This window comes from Cucurbita pepo, chromosome LG17 (genome assembly GCF_002806865.2).
Source record: "Cucurbita pepo subsp. pepo cultivar mu-cu-16 chromosome LG17, ASM280686v2, whole genome shotgun sequence".
In the NCBI taxonomy this organism is placed as follows: domain Eukaryota; kingdom Viridiplantae; phylum Streptophyta; class Magnoliopsida; order Cucurbitales; family Cucurbitaceae; genus Cucurbita; species Cucurbita pepo.
Window position 1 is genome coordinate 6,126,670 of NC_036654.1, and position 14,979 is coordinate 6,141,648.

Consider the following 14,979-nt stretch of genomic DNA (forward strand, 5'->3'; position numbering starts at 1 on the left):
GAAGGCCACTCCTTTTCTCCTTTGTAAGCTTATCTTCTCTGCAACAAGCGGCCGGGAAGGGAGGAGAAAAAATGGTTTCGCTAAAGCTCCAGAAGCGGCTCGCCGCCAGTGTCCTCAAGTGCGGGAAAGGCAAGGTCTGGCTCGATCCCAATGAGGTCAACGAAATCTCCATGGCGAACTCTCGTACGCTTTCTCCATCTATGTTCACTTAGATTCTATCTATGTTCAATCTCCATGTTGTTGCTTGAAGTTTTCTGTTCTTTTGATTTCACGATCTGAAGATTTTTCTGTGTCCCTTAGGTTTTCTAGATGAAATACGTTTTCGGATCTGAAAATTTTGCTCTAGGTTAAGTCTGGAACTGTGATTCCTTGTTGTTTTTCTTGGTTATGGTAATTATACTATGTTGTTTCCGTCGTCGTTAGTTGAAACGCTAGTTAATCCCTTGGCTGAATGATTTGCAGTAGATTGCTAGGAGATGATATCATTGAGTTGCATAGGAAATTGCTGTTATTGAACAAAATTTTTGTGATTTGTTTACGTTTTAAAAAACTATTTCCTCTCAGATTCTTCGCATAGCGAGGAAGGCACTTTCGCCATGGAGTTTGTATCGCTTTTACGCCTTGTTACACTTCCAAATTCCACAAGCTCTATCTTCTGTCGGGAGCAATGTTTATTTTTAATATGTTATTACTGATATGTAACTACTGATTTTTAGCAAAAATGTTGTCATTTTGTGATCTTTCGTACCTGATTTACAAATAATACTGTTTGTGACTCAGTTGCTAATTAATGTCTGGATTGTTGAGTACAGGCCAAAATATTAGGAAGTTGGTCAAGGATGGTTTCGTCATCAGGAAGCCAACCAAGATCCACTCCCGTTCTCGAGCACGCCGTATGAAAGAGGCTAAGAGAAAGGGTCGACACTCTGGATATGGTACTTTTCTTCTGAAGCCTTGATTTATGTATATATTATAGAGAAGCTTTATGGTGTTTAATCTTATTTTAGTACTCCCTGTGCATTTATCACTGTTTTTTGCCCTTTTAGACACAAAGTCAAGAACTTGATGAGCACTATTCTGTTTTTGTACTAAAATTCACAGTTTAAACCTTATTCAGGTAAGAGAAAGGGTACCAGGGAGGCAAGGTTGCCGACCAAGATCCTCTGGATGCGGAGAATGCGTGTTCTCAGGAGATTGCTCCGCAAATATAGAGAATCCAAGAAGATCGACAAGCATATGTATCATGACATGTACATGAAAGTTAAGGGTAATGTCTTTAAGAACAAGCGTGTGTTGATGGAGAGCATCCACAAGTCGAAGGCCGAGAAGGCAAGAGAGAAGACATTGTCAGACCAATTCGAGGCTAAGAGGGCCAAGAACAAAGCCAGCAGGGAAAGGAAGTTTGCTCGTAGGGAGGAACGATTGGCACAGGTTTCTAACTCTTGACTATTACCAACGTAATGTTTGTACCTTCTATGCTGTTGTAATTCGTGTTTGTTCGATGTTATAGGGACCTGGGGAGAAACAACCACCCGCGACATCGGCAGCCCAACCTGCTGCTCAATCTACTCAGTAAGCATCAATCGTGATAATCTATGTAAATCTATCTTCATTTTGCGAGATACTAAGTATCGGTTCATTATGTGCAGGCCATCGAAGAAATCGAAGAAGTGAGAATTTTACAAAGGAGCATCATAGGGGAAGGTTTACTTCTGATGGCACCATTATTCTAGAGTAGTAGTGTTTTGAGGAGGGCTTTTGCAGCTTTTTTGTTCAGTTTGGACCTTGTTACTTCATCATGTCGAAGACACCAAGGATTTTAAGCCTGGTAATTTTGTTAGTTTATGTTCATTGTTTTTTGTCAACCGTGTTTGNGCTGTTATTGAACAAAATTTTTGTGATTTGTTTACGTTTTAAAAAACTATTTCCTCTCAGATTCTTCGCATAGCGAGGAAGGCACTTTCGCCATGGAGTTTGTATCGCTTTTACGCCTTGTTACACTTCCAAATTCCACAAGCTCTATCTTCTGTCGGGAGCAATGTTTATTTTTAATATGTTATTACTGATATGTAACTACTGATTTTTAGCAAAAATGTTGTCATTTTGTGATCTTTCGTACCTGATTTACAAATAATACTGTTTGTGACTCAGTTGCTAATTAATGTCTGGATTGTTGAGTACAGGCCAAAATATTAGGAAGTTGGTCAAGGATGGTTTCGTCATCAGGAAGCCAACCAAGATCCACTCCCGTTCTCGAGCACGCCGTATGAAAGAGGCTAAGAGAAAGGGTCGACACTCTGGATATGGTACTTTTCTTCTGAAGCCTTGATTTATGTATATATTATAGAGAAGCTTTATGGTGTTTAATCTTATTTTAGTACTCCCTGTGCATTTATCACTGTTTTTTGCCCTTTTAGACACAAAGTCAAGAACTTGATGAGCACTATTCTGTTTTTGTACTAAAATTCACAGTTTAAACCTTATTCAGGTAAGAGAAAGGGTACCAGGGAGGCAAGGTTGCCGACCAAGATCCTCTGGATGCGGAGAATGCGTGTTCTCAGGAGATTGCTCCGCAAATATAGAGAATCCAAGAAGATCGACAAGCATATGTATCATGACATGTACATGAAAGTTAAGGGTAATGTCTTTAAGAACAAGCGTGTGTTGATGGAGAGCATCCACAAGTCGAAGGCCGAGAAGGCAAGAGAGAAGACATTGTCAGACCAATTCGAGGCTAAGAGGGCCAAGAACAAAGCCAGCAGGGAAAGGAAGTTTGCTCGTAGGGAGGAACGATTGGCACAGGTTTCTAACTCTTGACTATTACCAACGTAATGTTTGTACCTTCTATGCTGTTGTAATTCGTGTTTGTTCGATGTTATAGGGACCTGGGGAGAAACAACCACCCGCGACATCGGCAGCCCAACCTGCTGCTCAATCTACTCAGTAAGCATCAATCGTGATAATCTATGTAAATCTATCTTCATTTTGCGAGATACTAAGTATCGGTTCATTATGTGCAGGCCATCGAAGAAATCGAAGAAGTGAGAATTTTACAAAGGAGCATCATAGGGGAAGGTTTACTTCTGATGGCACCATTATTCTAGAGTAGTAGTGTTTTGAGGAGGGCTTTTGCAGCTTTTTTGTTCAGTTTGGACCTTGTTACTTCATCATGTCGAAGACACCAAGGATTTTAAGCCTGGTAATTTTGTTAGTTTATGTTCATTGTTTTTTGTCAACCGTGTTTGCTGAATGGAATTTATTTGAAGATTAAATGCCATATTGATTGATCAAAGGTGAGTTCTACATGGTTTTGAATTTGCAGTTTTTCCGTTTCTCATCTCTTCTAGTATGCCAATCTTGTTCTTGTTCTGAACTAACCTGTAATCTAAATGTGATGTGATGTCCGAGGTTGGTTAGGGAGTAGAACAAAAACTCTTTATAAGGGTGTGGAAACCTTCCCCTAGCAGACCGTTTTATAGCCTAGAGAGGAAGTCCGAAAGAGAAATCCTAAAGAGGACAATATCTGCTAGCGGTGGATCTGGAGAGTTACACTAAATGATTATTCAAGATTTTCTTGAATATTCACGACCCGGAACCTCCATTGATACTGAAAGGCACTGAAGTTAGAGGGGTTTTTATAGTTTAGATGCTCTCTCATTTGATAACCATTTTATTTGTTGTTTTTTATTTTTTAAATTTATGTTTGTTTTCCCACGATCTATTTACCATAATTCTTATGAGAAAAATATTTTAACTCTATAAATTCTAAAATCGAAAATAGGTTTTTAAAAGTTATTTAAGTTTAGATTGTAAACATACAAAGGTTTTTTTATTCTTATTGTTGAATTTTGAAGAATTAGAATTTTAATAATAATTATCAAATTAACACGGATTGGTTAGAGTGGTTGAAAAGTGACAAACACACACACACATATATATATATATATATATATATATCTATATATATATATATATATATATATATATATATGTATATATCTATATATATATATATATGTATATACTTAAATAAGATTAAAGTTTTTTTTTTTAGATAATGTGATAACTTCATAAAATAATTTACTTTCTCTAGAACGGTTGAATTGGAGTGGTTGCGTGTTTTACTAACTATGAAAGAGCTCTTTTTATTAAAATAATACAACACGAGTAAATCTGTATCGAGTCTCGAGAAGGAAAGTCCTCCAAAATTACCAATTTTATTTATATTTATACTTTGCTTCTTTTAAAATTTTACACTAAGGTTTTAGTTGAATGACAAAAGACGACTAATAATACAAAGGTTAAACTAAAGTTAAAACTTTAAATTTGATCATAATTTTAAAATTTTATCAAAGCTATTTAATACTTCTTAAACACACTAAAAAAAAATACAATTTAGTTATTTTATTAAGTACACAATTTTATTTTGTATGTAATTAAACCTTAAAATTTTAATTTACAAATTTTTAAAATTTTGAATAGATAAAAAATTTAATAGATACAAATTTTAAATTGAAATAAAAAAAAAAAAAAAACCTAACTCGTTTTTAAGTTCAATTAACAACGATAATTTTTATATTCTAATGATTTATAAAATATATATTTAAGAAATTGTTTAATAGATATAAAAATTGAGACGTTTATTTTCTTTTTTTATTTTAAATTGCCAGGTTTAGTCTATAATATATATATATATTTACCCATCTTTACCCTTACCGGGAGCTCTTACTGTCAGTAAATTATACTCTCAAGACGCGATCCGGTACCGCCGCCGCCGAATTACCCGCGTCAAAATTCCCGTCGCCTCTTCCTCCTCCGGTCAACATGAGTGTCCAGAATCTCCAAAATACCCTTCGTCAATCCCCAAATTTTCAATCCGTCAAAGCCAGATCAGCATTCATGGGCAGTGTCATTTTCGTCAATAAAATATATTGCCTTTCGACTCCCCCATTTTCCTTTCATTTTCTAATGAATAACCAAATCCACCCCCGAAATTCCCTCCGTTCACAACGCCCATAACCGCCGCCCTCTCGCCGGGATCCTTCCCACTATGAGCTCCTCCAAATACCGCCGAAAGGTGGCGCCGTCTGCCGCTGATTCCGGTGACTCCGCCGATAAACTCGACCAGCTTCTTCTTTCCTCCGCGATCTGCAACGGCGAGGATCTAGTCCCGTTTGTACGGAAGGTTTTTGTCTCCGGGAAGCCGGAAACTCTGCTTCATCACCTACGCGCCTTCTCCAAGTCCAAGGAATCGGAGATCGAAGAGGTCTGCAAGGCTCATTACCAGGATTTCATCCTTGCTGTTGACGACCTCCGATCCCTTCTATCTGATGTCGATTCTCTTAAATCTGCTCTCTCTGAATCCAACTCTAAGCTTCAATCTGTCGGTCTTCCCCTGCTTTCTTCTTTAGATGCCTTCGTTGAAGCGCGGACGGTTTCGCGGAACCTCAATCTCGCGCTCGACTCGGTCCGCGCCTGTGTTCATACCATAGAACTTTGTACGAGAGCGAACAAACACTTGGAGGACGGTAATTTCTATATGGCTTTGAAGTGCTTGGACTCGATTGAGAACGAGTTTTTGGACAAAACGCCATCGTCAACGCTGAAGAGGATGCTGGAGAAGTATATTCCTGAAATTCGTTCGTATATAGAGAGGAAAGTGAGCAAGGAGTTTGGGGATTGGCTGGTAGAGATTCGAGCCGTCAGTCGGACTTTGGGACAGTTAGCAATCAGTCAAGCGTCGTCAGCTCGCCAACGTGAAGAAGATCTGCGAATCAAGCAGCGCCAAGCGGAGGAACAGAGTCGACTTAGCTTAAGAGATTGTGTGTACGTTTTGGAGGAAGAGGATGAAGACGGCCTTGGTACAGTTGGGGATGATGCGAAGGATTTGTACTCCAACGGCGGAGGTGGACATCTAGGGTTTGATTTGACTCCGTTGTATAGAGCCTATCACATACACCAGACTTTAGGACTCGAAGATCGATTCAAACAGTATTACTTCGAGAATCGGAAGCTTCAATTAACATCCGACTTTCAGGTATCATCAATGACTCCTTTCCTTGAATCGCATCAAACGTTTTTCGCTCAAATTGCTGGATTTTTCATTGTGGAGGATAGGATTTTTAGAACTAGTGGTGGTCTGATATCGAAAATGGANTCCAAGTCCAAGGAATCGGAGATCGAAGAGGTCTGCAAGGCTCATTACCAGGATTTCATCCTTGCTGTTGACGACCTCCGATCCCTTCTATCTGATGTCGATTCTCTTAAATCTGCTCTCTCTGAATCCAACTCTAAGCTTCAATCTGTCGGTCTTCCCCTGCTTTCTTCTTTAGATGCCTTCGTTGAAGCGCGGACGGTTTCGCGGAACCTCAATCTCGCGCTCGACTCGGTCCGCGCCTGTGTTCATACCATAGAACTTTGTACGAGAGCGAACAAACACTTGGAGGACGGTAATTTCTATATGGCTTTGAAGTGCTTGGACTCGATTGAGAACGAGTTTTTGGACAAAACGCCATCGTCAACGCTGAAGAGGATGCTGGAGAAGTATATTCCTGAAATTCGTTCGTATATAGAGAGGAAAGTGAGCAAGGAGTTTGGGGATTGGCTGGTAGAGATTCGAGCCGTCAGTCGGACTTTGGGACAGTTAGCAATCAGTCAAGCGTCGTCAGCTCGCCAACGTGAAGAAGATCTGCGAATCAAGCAGCGCCAAGCGGAGGAACAGAGTCGACTTAGCTTAAGAGATTGTGTGTACGTTTTGGAGGAAGAGGATGAAGACGGCCTTGGTACAGTTGGGGATGATGCGAAGGATTTGTACTCCAACGGCGGAGGTGGACATCTAGGGTTTGATTTGACTCCGTTGTATAGAGCCTATCACATACACCAGACTTTAGGACTCGAAGATCGATTCAAACAGTATTACTTCGAGAATCGGAAGCTTCAATTAACATCCGACTTTCAGGTATCATCAATGACTCCTTTCCTTGAATCGCATCAAACGTTTTTCGCTCAAATTGCTGGATTTTTCATTGTGGAGGATAGGATTTTTAGAACTAGTGGTGGTCTGATATCGAAAATGGAGGTTGAGAATCTATGGGAAACTGCTATGAGTAAAATGTGTTCTGTTCTTGAAGATCAGTTTTCTAGAATGCAAACTGCAAATCATCTTTTGTTAATCAAGGATTATGTGAGCTTGCTAGGAGTAACTTTGCGTAGATATTGGTATCCAGTTGAACCCTTGTTAGATGTTTTGAGCAAGCACCGGGATAAGTATCATGAACTATTGATATCAGATTGCCGTAAACAGATTACTGAGGCATTGTCCGCTGACAAATTTGAACAAATGTTGATGAAGAAAGAGTATGAATATTCCATGAACGTTCTATCTTTTCAGCTACAAGATTCAGATATTGTACCTGCATTTCCCTACATTGCACCATTTTCCACCACAGTGCCTGATTGCTGTCGAATTGTGAGGTCTTTCATTGAGGATGCTGTGAGTTTTATGTCATATGGTGGGCAGCTAGATTTCTACGATGTAGTTAAGAAGTATTTGGATAGGCTATTAAGTGAAGTCCTGGATGGAGCCTTGTTGAAGCTCATAAGTTCTTCTGTCCATGGAGTTCCTCAAGCCATGCAAATGGCTGCAAATATGGCTGTCTTCGAGCGAGCCTGCGATTTCTTTTTTCGTCACGCTGCTCAGCTTTCTGGCATTCCATTGAGAATGGCTGAGAGGGGTAGGCGACGCTTTCCACTGATCAAAGCCCGTGAGGCAGCGGAAGAGACGCTTTCGGGGTTGCTTAAAGGAAAGGTTGATAGTTTCATGTTGTTGATTGAGAATGTTAACTGGGTACCTGATGAACCTCTACAAAATGGTAACGAATATGTAAATGAGGTTATTTTTTATTTAGAAACTCTGGTTTCCACAGCTCAACAGATATTGCCTGTTCAAGTCCTTCAAAGAGTATTACAAGATGTTCTTTCTCACATATCGGTGATGATCGTTGGAGCTTTACAAGCCGATTCGGTAAAGAGGTTTAATCTTAATGCTGTAATGGGGTTCGACGTCGATATTAAATTATTGGAAGCTTTCGTCGATAATCAAGCTTCTATGTTTGCGGAGGAGGATCTAAATCAGTTAAAGCCAGCTCTTTCTGAAGCAAGACAAATGATTAACTTGCTTTTGAGCAGCCATCCAGAGAATTTCCTGAATCCAGTGATTCGAGAGAGAAGTTACAACAGTCTAGACTACAAGAAAGTCGTCACAATATCCGAGAAGCTAAAAGATTCTTCGGATCGTTTATTCGGAACCTTTGGAAGTCGAAATATGAAGCAGAATCCGAAAAAGAAGTCGTTGGATACCTTGATAAAAAGACTCAGGGATGCGAGCTAGTAGAGATTAGCGTTTCATCTCTTATTGGTTCATTCCTAACTTTATTTCCTTTCAGTCTCCAAATTGTTGTTCTTCTGTTTGATTAGAGATTGCATTTTTGTATATCATCACGATTATGTAGTGGTTTCATACTTGATTTATCTTTGGAAAGTGTCAGCAGAAAGCATCCATGGAGATCTGGTCTTGGAAGTATGGTGGTGCTGGTGGTGAGAACTGAGCCAAGTCCGAGCTTTGTGGATTACTACTCCTGCACATAAAAGGTTTACATGCTCTTCCCTCTCAAAATCATGAATTGAGGTCACTGTGAATACCCTTTACAACTGGTAATTTGCCTTCAGTGTTGTCATTCTTTAATGATAATCTTCCATTTTATTGTTTGTTCTTACTGTTTTCACGTTGATATGTCTGTTTAAATGACCATTCATGCGGGATAGATAGGGTAGTTTATGAGGGTATTTATTAACGGTTTTAAGTGTGATGGTGCCTGCTTCAAAGTTTTATCAGCTTTGTTCATAAATCTCTGTGATTAAATCTCTGTGATTTGTTGTTGAATCGATAAGGAGTTAGAGATATTTTTGTTAGGAATCACGACTTTCCACAATAGTATGATATTGTCCACCTTAAGCATAAACTTCTCTCCTAACAATCCTCAACAATCCTTTCCTCGAACAAAGAATACCATAGAGCCTCCCCTCAGGCCTATAGAGCTCTCAAACAACCTCCTCTTAATCGAGGCTCGACTCCTTCTCTGGAGCCCTCGAACATAATATACCATTTATTCGACACTTAAGTCACTTTTGTCTACACCTTCGAGTCTTACAACTTCTTTGTTCAACATTTGGGAATTCTATTGACAGGACTAAATTAAGAGTATTGCTCTTAAGAAATCACGACTTTCCACAATTATATGATATCGTCCATAATCTTTCGTGGTTTTGCTTTTGGTTTCTTTAAAAGACCTCAACTAATGGACGTTTATTCCTTGCTTATAAACCTATGATCAAACTCTTAATTAGTCAACGTGTGACTCCTCTCCTAACAATCCTCCGTTTGAATCCAAACATAAAAGGCTACAACATAAAATAAAAACTTTGCCTGTTTAAAAAGTTCTGAATATCTACATTGCAGGGTGGTTGTATTATTTTAAGATTATATGGTAGCCTAATTTAAGGCAATTTTAAGTCTTTCCCCTAAATATCACGACAATGATTTATTAGACATAATATCAAAAACTTCATAGTCTCACTTCTTTTTTAATGTCTTCTCATTCTACATGTCGTATTTTTGGATAGTAACGTTATGACTTTTTTGTATTATAAGATCATAAATACACTTTTGATCTATAAGATTTGAAAAAAAAAATACACTCATAAGTATTTGATGTTTTAAGGTTCCAAAAAAAAATATGCTTTGGGTTTATTAAGTTTTGTTCCCTTGGCTAAAATTGAATAATACATATATATATATATATATATATATATATACATACATATATTTATTTATTTATTTATTTATTTATTTATTTATTTATTTATTTATTTATTGTAGGTATATATATATATATATATATTTGTAAATTTGCAAATTTCAGCAATCAATTCTAGNAAACTCAAAATAATTTTAAAAATTAAATTTAAAAGGTAAGATCTGGAAGGATTATTTTTAGACAACATGATCTCAAATTTTTAATTCATAGTTTCACTAATTTTAAAAAAGAATAATATAAGTAAACAATAAAAATGTCAAATGTAGCACGTGGAACACGTGACTCCCTTATATCTCAGTTTTATTGGTGTTTTAAGAAAACAAAAAATAAATGAATAAATTAAATAAATTCCCATTAGCAAAGGTATTATTAAGATCTGGCAGCTTCATTTTCAACCCAAAATCAAAACAGAACCTTAGAAGAAGCAGAAGAACGAAATCTATAAATATGAGTTTCTCTAAGCTTTTGGTTCCTTTTCTTCTCCTTGCTTTCATCTCATTGTCGTCGATCCCTCTCGCCTGTGCTCAAAAATCTCTCTCCGCCTACGATATTCTCCAGCAGTACGGCTTCCCTGTCGGCATTCTTCCCGTCGGTGTTACTGGCTACGAGTTCAACAAAGCCACCGGAGAGTTCAGCCTCTTTTTGAATCGGAAGTGCAGATTCTGGATCGATTCCTACGAATTGGAGTACAAACCTACCGTCAAGGGCGTGATTTCTCAAGGCGTAATCAAAAATTTGAAAGGTGTTAGTGTTAAGATCTTGTTGATTTGGTTCAACATCGTTGAAGTCGTTAGCGATAGTGATGAACTTCGATTCTCCATCGGAGTTGCCTCTGCTAATTTTCCGATTAATAGTTTCTATGAATCGCCGCAGTGTGGATGTGGATTTGACTGCGACAAGGTTGGGAGCTTGGTTTCGGCTTCTTGAAATTTGGTAATATATGTGTTTAATAATTTATGGAGTGTTTTGTTTTGACGATGTTTTGTTGCTTTGAACTTAGATTTAAGTGCAGTTTAGGTGATCGAGATTAGCTCTATCTATTGTTCTGTTCTACTTTTGTTGAAATAATCGTCTCTTCGGTGGAAAATAGAATTGTATTATTCTGCCATTGTGATCTGCTGCCTGTCTCTGATTCTCTTGATGCATTCGATTGCTTATTTATGATTTGAACAATTCAATCTATTAGGTTTAATGGTTCCACATTTTTAATCATCTATGGCATCAATCGCATAATCAGTTTGTCTGAAACCCTAGATTCTTATCTTCATCAGTCGGCTTCGGTTTACTGGCTTCTTTTTCTTACTCTGCCTACTTTTCAGTTCGTCAATCAGATGATATTCCGCCTTTTTTTCATTGGCAGCCTCTCCCTCAGGTTTCATTTTCTCACTGAAGCCTATTGTTCAATTAGTCGGTTATGAGTCAGTTAGATCATATTCCTTTTGTTTTTCCATTGGCATTCGCTTCCTGTCTGTTAGCTAGTTACCAGATCTTGAAAAATATGCCTTGTTGTTGGTCATAGTCTGCCTTTGAACTGTTTAGTACTGCCACCATAATGGGAGTAGGTACAGTTCTAGAATCAATTCTTATCCATCTGGATTGTTCATTTCAGGCTCTTTTAGACCATTGTTCTTTGTTCCTTTTTCACATAATCTGGAACTCCCAGAGTGAAAACATACTTTTTGGGATCCTATCTTTTTTAGAAAGAAAGTCTGACCCCACTCCCAACCCAGATTGTGGAGACATCAGGGGTTTCGATTTGAACAAGCAATTGGAGGTTGATTCTTGGGATCTTGTTAGAGACCCACCACCCCTACCCCTTGGGGGCTGATTCTTGGGATCTTGTTAGGTGATGTAAAATTCTTAGACCACCATATCAGCCTGTAGTGTAGTATCTGTTCAGGATTGATGGGAGGGACTAATTTAGGGAATAGTCATGGATTTATAAGTAAGAATATATCTTCATTGGTACATGCCTTTTGTTAAAACCAAAAGCAAAATCATGGGAGCTTATGCTCAAAGTGGATAATATCATACCATTCTGGAGAGCCGTGATTCCTAATAGGATCTCTGTACATCAGAGTCTACTCTTCGTTTTTAATCATAGATATCATCAAGAAGAGAAGCTCATGTTGGAGTTCAATCTTCAGCCACTGTTTGTTTGCACTACCAAATTCTTTTTGCAAGATCGCTTGATTTGAGTGTCTTGGAAAGTGCATCGAACGGAAACTTGGGGGAATATTGGAATTCAATGTTTGTATGATCTGCTCTTGGAAAATGACCATTCTATGAGTTGCACGTGTTTGATTAACATGTGTCCATAGTTCTCGTAAACCTATTTCTGTTCTCTTAAATTTAGAATCTTCCCAGTCAGCCATAGCATTTCCACATCAATTTTCCAGGAAAATGGTGGGATGAAAATTTTCTCAGCGAGAAAGGTGGAGAGATGGGAGATCCTATTTTTAGAACAACCAAGGAAAAGAAACAACTATTTTTCCCCCCTCAATGGTCTCATTGCCACAGCATTAGCATTAGCCTCAGCCTCCCTTGCCCACATTCTTCCACATCTCCATGTCGACCGCCGCTGCATCGCCTGCCACCAACAACGGCGAAGCACCGTCGGTGTACGACATTCTCCGGGAATTCAACTTCCCAATAGGCCTCCTCCCAGAAGGTGTTGTGGGTTGTAGTCTTGATCGAACCACCGGAAAATTGGAGGCTTATTTGAATGAAGCTTGCCAATTCTCGCCGGAAGATCCATATGAATTGAGATACAAAGCCACCATTAGTGGGCAGATCTCAAAGAATAGGCTAACGGATCTGAAAGGGGTGACTGTGAAATTCATGTTCTTCTGGGTCAACATTGTGGAGGTGGTGAGAAACGGCGACGATCTGCTGTTCTCGGTGGGGGTGGCCACGGCGTCGTTTCCAGTGGATAATTTCTCCGAGTGCCTGCCGCCGGGTGGGTGTGGAGCCGATTGCAAGAATGGAAAAGGGGGGAAAATTAAAACCAAATCTCTTGTTTCACCAGCTTGAACTGGAAATGGTTGGGTTGGGTTCGAATCTCAGGTAGGAATCTCTTGATTTTATATTGGTTGGGGGTTTAAATTGATGGGAAATTTTTTGGTGGAAATGGGGGGTAAGTTAATAAGATAAATGCATAATTATGTTGTGAATGTTTGATTCGCTGCTGGAATTGAGTAGGATTTCTAATGTTTCTTCCGATCCTTTTTGTCCTAGAGCCTCGTAATTTTTTTTTTTTCTTTCACTTTCTCGATCCGATCGTGTCGAGATTTTAATTTTAATAAATAAAAATATAATCCAAAACCCTTAAATGGTATTCATCACCAACTCACTCGAGTCTGAATTTGAGTACATAATCAAAAAAAAATTGATTGATGGTAGAAATTAGATCATTGAGCTTATGATGCTTTCTTTGTTCATGGGGTGCAGCTTTTAATAAATAATAATGATAATAATAATAATCTTTTTTTATATATTTAATTATTGTTTTAGCTTTCAAATTTTATCTTAATACAAATATTTTAGTTTTTTTCCCTAAAAGAATTACGCAATAGTTTTCAAATTTCACTTGGATTCCTTAATGTTTTTTTTAGAGTAAATTAGAAAGTAAAAAAATAATATTACAAAATGTTTTTTATTATTATTATTATTTAAGAACTAAATAGTATAATTTAGTAAATAACAAAACAAACATTATCAATCCTACTTTTTTTAAGGTAATTATGAAACAAACTTTTTACTATTTCAAACTTGACTTTATAGCCTCCATCTAAGGGTTTTTTTTTGTTTTTTTTTTTTTTTTAACTTTTTTCTTAGTACAATAAATACCATTTAGGAGATTGTATACTCATGCTTATGTTATTCTCAACTTAATATATTGATATATTAATATATTAAGTGATTTTTTTGTTGTCAAATCGAGTATGTTTCGTTGAATGATACACTCATCACTATCACTATCTCAAAAATTATAATGAGCGATGCATTAACAATATGCATATTCGGTACTGATTGGGTGAGAGTAGTGGGAAGAGACACGAAGATGGTTGGAAGTGATGTACATGTTTATTCAAAATTAATGTATTCATTTTTGCTAATATATTAAATATTGATAGGGTATTGTTTATGTTGTTAGTTTTAATTTTAAATTATGACATTTTTTTTCCTTTATTTATTAAAATTTAGGATTCTTATAAGAAAGAAATAGAAGGTTTGACATTGAAATTAATTTCTAAGAATTTAAAATAAAAATAAATTAAATGTCATTGATGGAATTAAAATTTAATTTGGGTCTTAGAAATTTATTGAAATATATTGGGAATTTATGTGAATGATATATGAAATAGATAGAATAATAGTTGGCTAGTAAAATGTATCGATAATGTCTTTATAGGTAGGAATGTCGTTCATATATTATTTCATTTATTCTCAGCCGTAAATGAATGAAATTTGAATCTCTACCTTTCGTGGAATCTTAGTTTTTTCGCTCAATTATTTTAATTATTATTATTTTTTTTCAATTATGAAGTTGGATATTATGAAATGAAAAATGAAGATACCAACTTAGAAACAAGACCCCACCCTTTAATATCCTCTCACCGTGTGGTTGTCGTGAAGGAGAACTAAGTTCATGGAATGTTGCCCATTGTGATTTTGCCACGTGATTGTGGTTAACGTTGTCGTGTGGCCCACAACGATAGCGAAGGACATCATGGAAATAACACAAATTAAAATTTAAAAAAAAAAAAATTAGTCCTCATCATTTGAAATATTAAAACTTGTAACGATTCTAAACACTTAAAAATTTAAATTCAATTTTTTTTCCAAACCATCAAGAACTTAAAAGTATCTCACACAAATTAAATTTGTCTCTATTAATTTTCTACGCCATATATTTTATTTCATTTATTTTTTACTCAAATTTCATCTCTTCCATATATATTCATGTCCATTTTGGTTCGAAGTTAGTGATTTTTTTTTTCTTTTTGTTGAATTAAAAAAACAATATTAATAATTTGAGAGGTAGAATTTACTTTTGATGGCAGACTTTTTATAGCAATTTTTTNGGTAGATAGAGATTATT

The 14,979-nt window shown here is 37.0% G+C and overlaps 5 protein-coding genes across 7 annotated transcripts; all 5 read left to right on the top strand.

Annotated features, from left to right (window-relative positions):
- Nucleotide 1: 1 nt before the first annotated feature.
- On the top strand, nucleotides 2-1,845 carry LOC111778933 (60S ribosomal protein L19-1-like). Its single transcript, XM_023658946.1, has 5 exons — nucleotides 2-183; nucleotides 813-935; nucleotides 1,118-1,431; nucleotides 1,511-1,572; nucleotides 1,650-1,845. Exons 1-5 carry the CDS (start codon nucleotides 72-74, stop codon nucleotides 1,672-1,674), a joined length of 636 nt encoding a protein of 211 aa, XP_023514714.1. The 5' UTR covers nucleotides 2-71; the 3' UTR covers nucleotides 1,675-1,845.
- A 301-nt stretch (nucleotides 1,846-2,146) lies between these two features.
- LOC111778934 (60S ribosomal protein L19-1-like) lies at nucleotides 2,147-3,292 on the top strand. The gene is made up of 4 exons (XM_023658947.1): nucleotides 2,147-2,306; nucleotides 2,489-2,802; nucleotides 2,882-2,943; nucleotides 3,021-3,292. The coding sequence occupies exons 1-4, from the start codon at nucleotides 2,162-2,164 to the stop codon at nucleotides 3,043-3,045; spliced, it is 546 nt and encodes a 181-aa protein (XP_023514715.1). The 5' UTR covers nucleotides 2,147-2,161; the 3' UTR covers nucleotides 3,046-3,292.
- A 1,439-nt stretch (nucleotides 3,293-4,731) lies between these two features.
- On the top strand, nucleotides 4,732-8,900 carry LOC111778930 (exocyst complex component SEC15B-like). 3 transcript variants are annotated; one of them, XM_023658944.1, is made up of 2 exons: nucleotides 4,732-6,033; nucleotides 7,006-8,900. In XM_023658944.1, exons 1-2 carry the CDS (start codon nucleotides 5,051-5,053, stop codon nucleotides 8,387-8,389), a joined length of 2,367 nt encoding a protein of 788 aa, XP_023514712.1. In that variant the 5' UTR covers nucleotides 4,732-5,050; the 3' UTR covers nucleotides 8,390-8,900. The 3 variants fall into 3 exon arrangements, with proteins under 3 accessions (XP_023514712.1, XP_023514710.1, XP_023514711.1); XM_023658942.1 differs by having other exon boundaries at nucleotides 4,733-6,120; nucleotides 7,042-8,900; XM_023658943.1 differs by having other exon boundaries at nucleotides 4,733-5,257; nucleotides 6,179-8,900.
- A 1,422-nt stretch (nucleotides 8,901-10,322) lies between these two features.
- LOC111778814 (uncharacterized protein At5g01610-like) lies at nucleotides 10,323-10,802 on the top strand. Its single transcript, XM_023658789.1, has one exon. The coding sequence runs from the start codon at nucleotides 10,323-10,325 to the stop codon at nucleotides 10,800-10,802; it is 480 nt and encodes a 159-aa protein (XP_023514557.1).
- Nucleotides 10,803-11,993: 1,191 nt separating this feature from the next.
- On the top strand, nucleotides 11,994-13,059 carry LOC111778935. Its single transcript, XM_023658948.1, has one exon. The coding sequence runs from the start codon at nucleotides 12,444-12,446 to the stop codon at nucleotides 12,906-12,908; it is 465 nt and encodes a 154-aa protein (XP_023514716.1). The 5' UTR covers nucleotides 11,994-12,443; the 3' UTR covers nucleotides 12,909-13,059.
- Nucleotides 13,060-14,979: the final 1,920 nt, after the last annotated feature.

What these genes read in the sequence shown, in the direction of transcription:
- LOC111778933 (XM_023658946.1), top strand. Translation starts at nt 72, where the DNA reads ATGGTTTCGCTAAAGCTCCAGAAGCGGCTCGCCGCCAGTGTCCTCAAG. An exon ending in GGGAGGAACGATTGGCACAG is followed by an intron (nt 1,432 to 1,510) that starts GTTTCTAACTCT and finishes TCGATGTTATAG; the next exon opens with GGACCTGGGGAGAAACAACC. An exon ending in CCTGCTGCTCAATCTACTCA is followed by an intron (nt 1,573 to 1,649) that starts GTAAGCATCAAT and finishes CATTATGTGCAG; the next exon opens with GCCATCGAAGAAATCGAAGA.
- LOC111778934 (XM_023658947.1), top strand. Translation starts at nt 2,162, where the DNA reads ATGTCTGGATTGTTGAGTACAGGCCAAAATATTAGGAAGTTGGTCAAG. An exon ending in GGGAGGAACGATTGGCACAG is followed by an intron (nt 2,803 to 2,881) that starts GTTTCTAACTCT and finishes TCGATGTTATAG; the next exon opens with GGACCTGGGGAGAAACAACC. An exon ending in CCTGCTGCTCAATCTACTCA is followed by an intron (nt 2,944 to 3,020) that starts GTAAGCATCAAT and finishes CATTATGTGCAG; the next exon opens with GCCATCGAAGAAATCGAAGA.
- LOC111778930 (XM_023658942.1), top strand. Translation starts at nt 5,051, where the DNA reads ATGAGCTCCTCCAAATACCGCCGAAAGGTGGCGCCGTCTGCCGCTGAT. An exon ending in TTCATTGTGGAGGATAGGAT is followed by an intron (nt 6,121 to 7,041) that starts TTTTAGAACTAG and finishes GGAGGATAGGAT; the next exon opens with TTTTAGAACTAGTGGTGGTC.
- LOC111778814 (XM_023658789.1), top strand. Translation starts at nt 10,323, where the DNA reads ATGAGTTTCTCTAAGCTTTTGGTTCCTTTTCTTCTCCTTGCTTTCATC.
- LOC111778935 (XM_023658948.1), top strand. Translation starts at nt 12,444, where the DNA reads ATGTCGACCGCCGCTGCATCGCCTGCCACCAACAACGGCGAAGCACCG.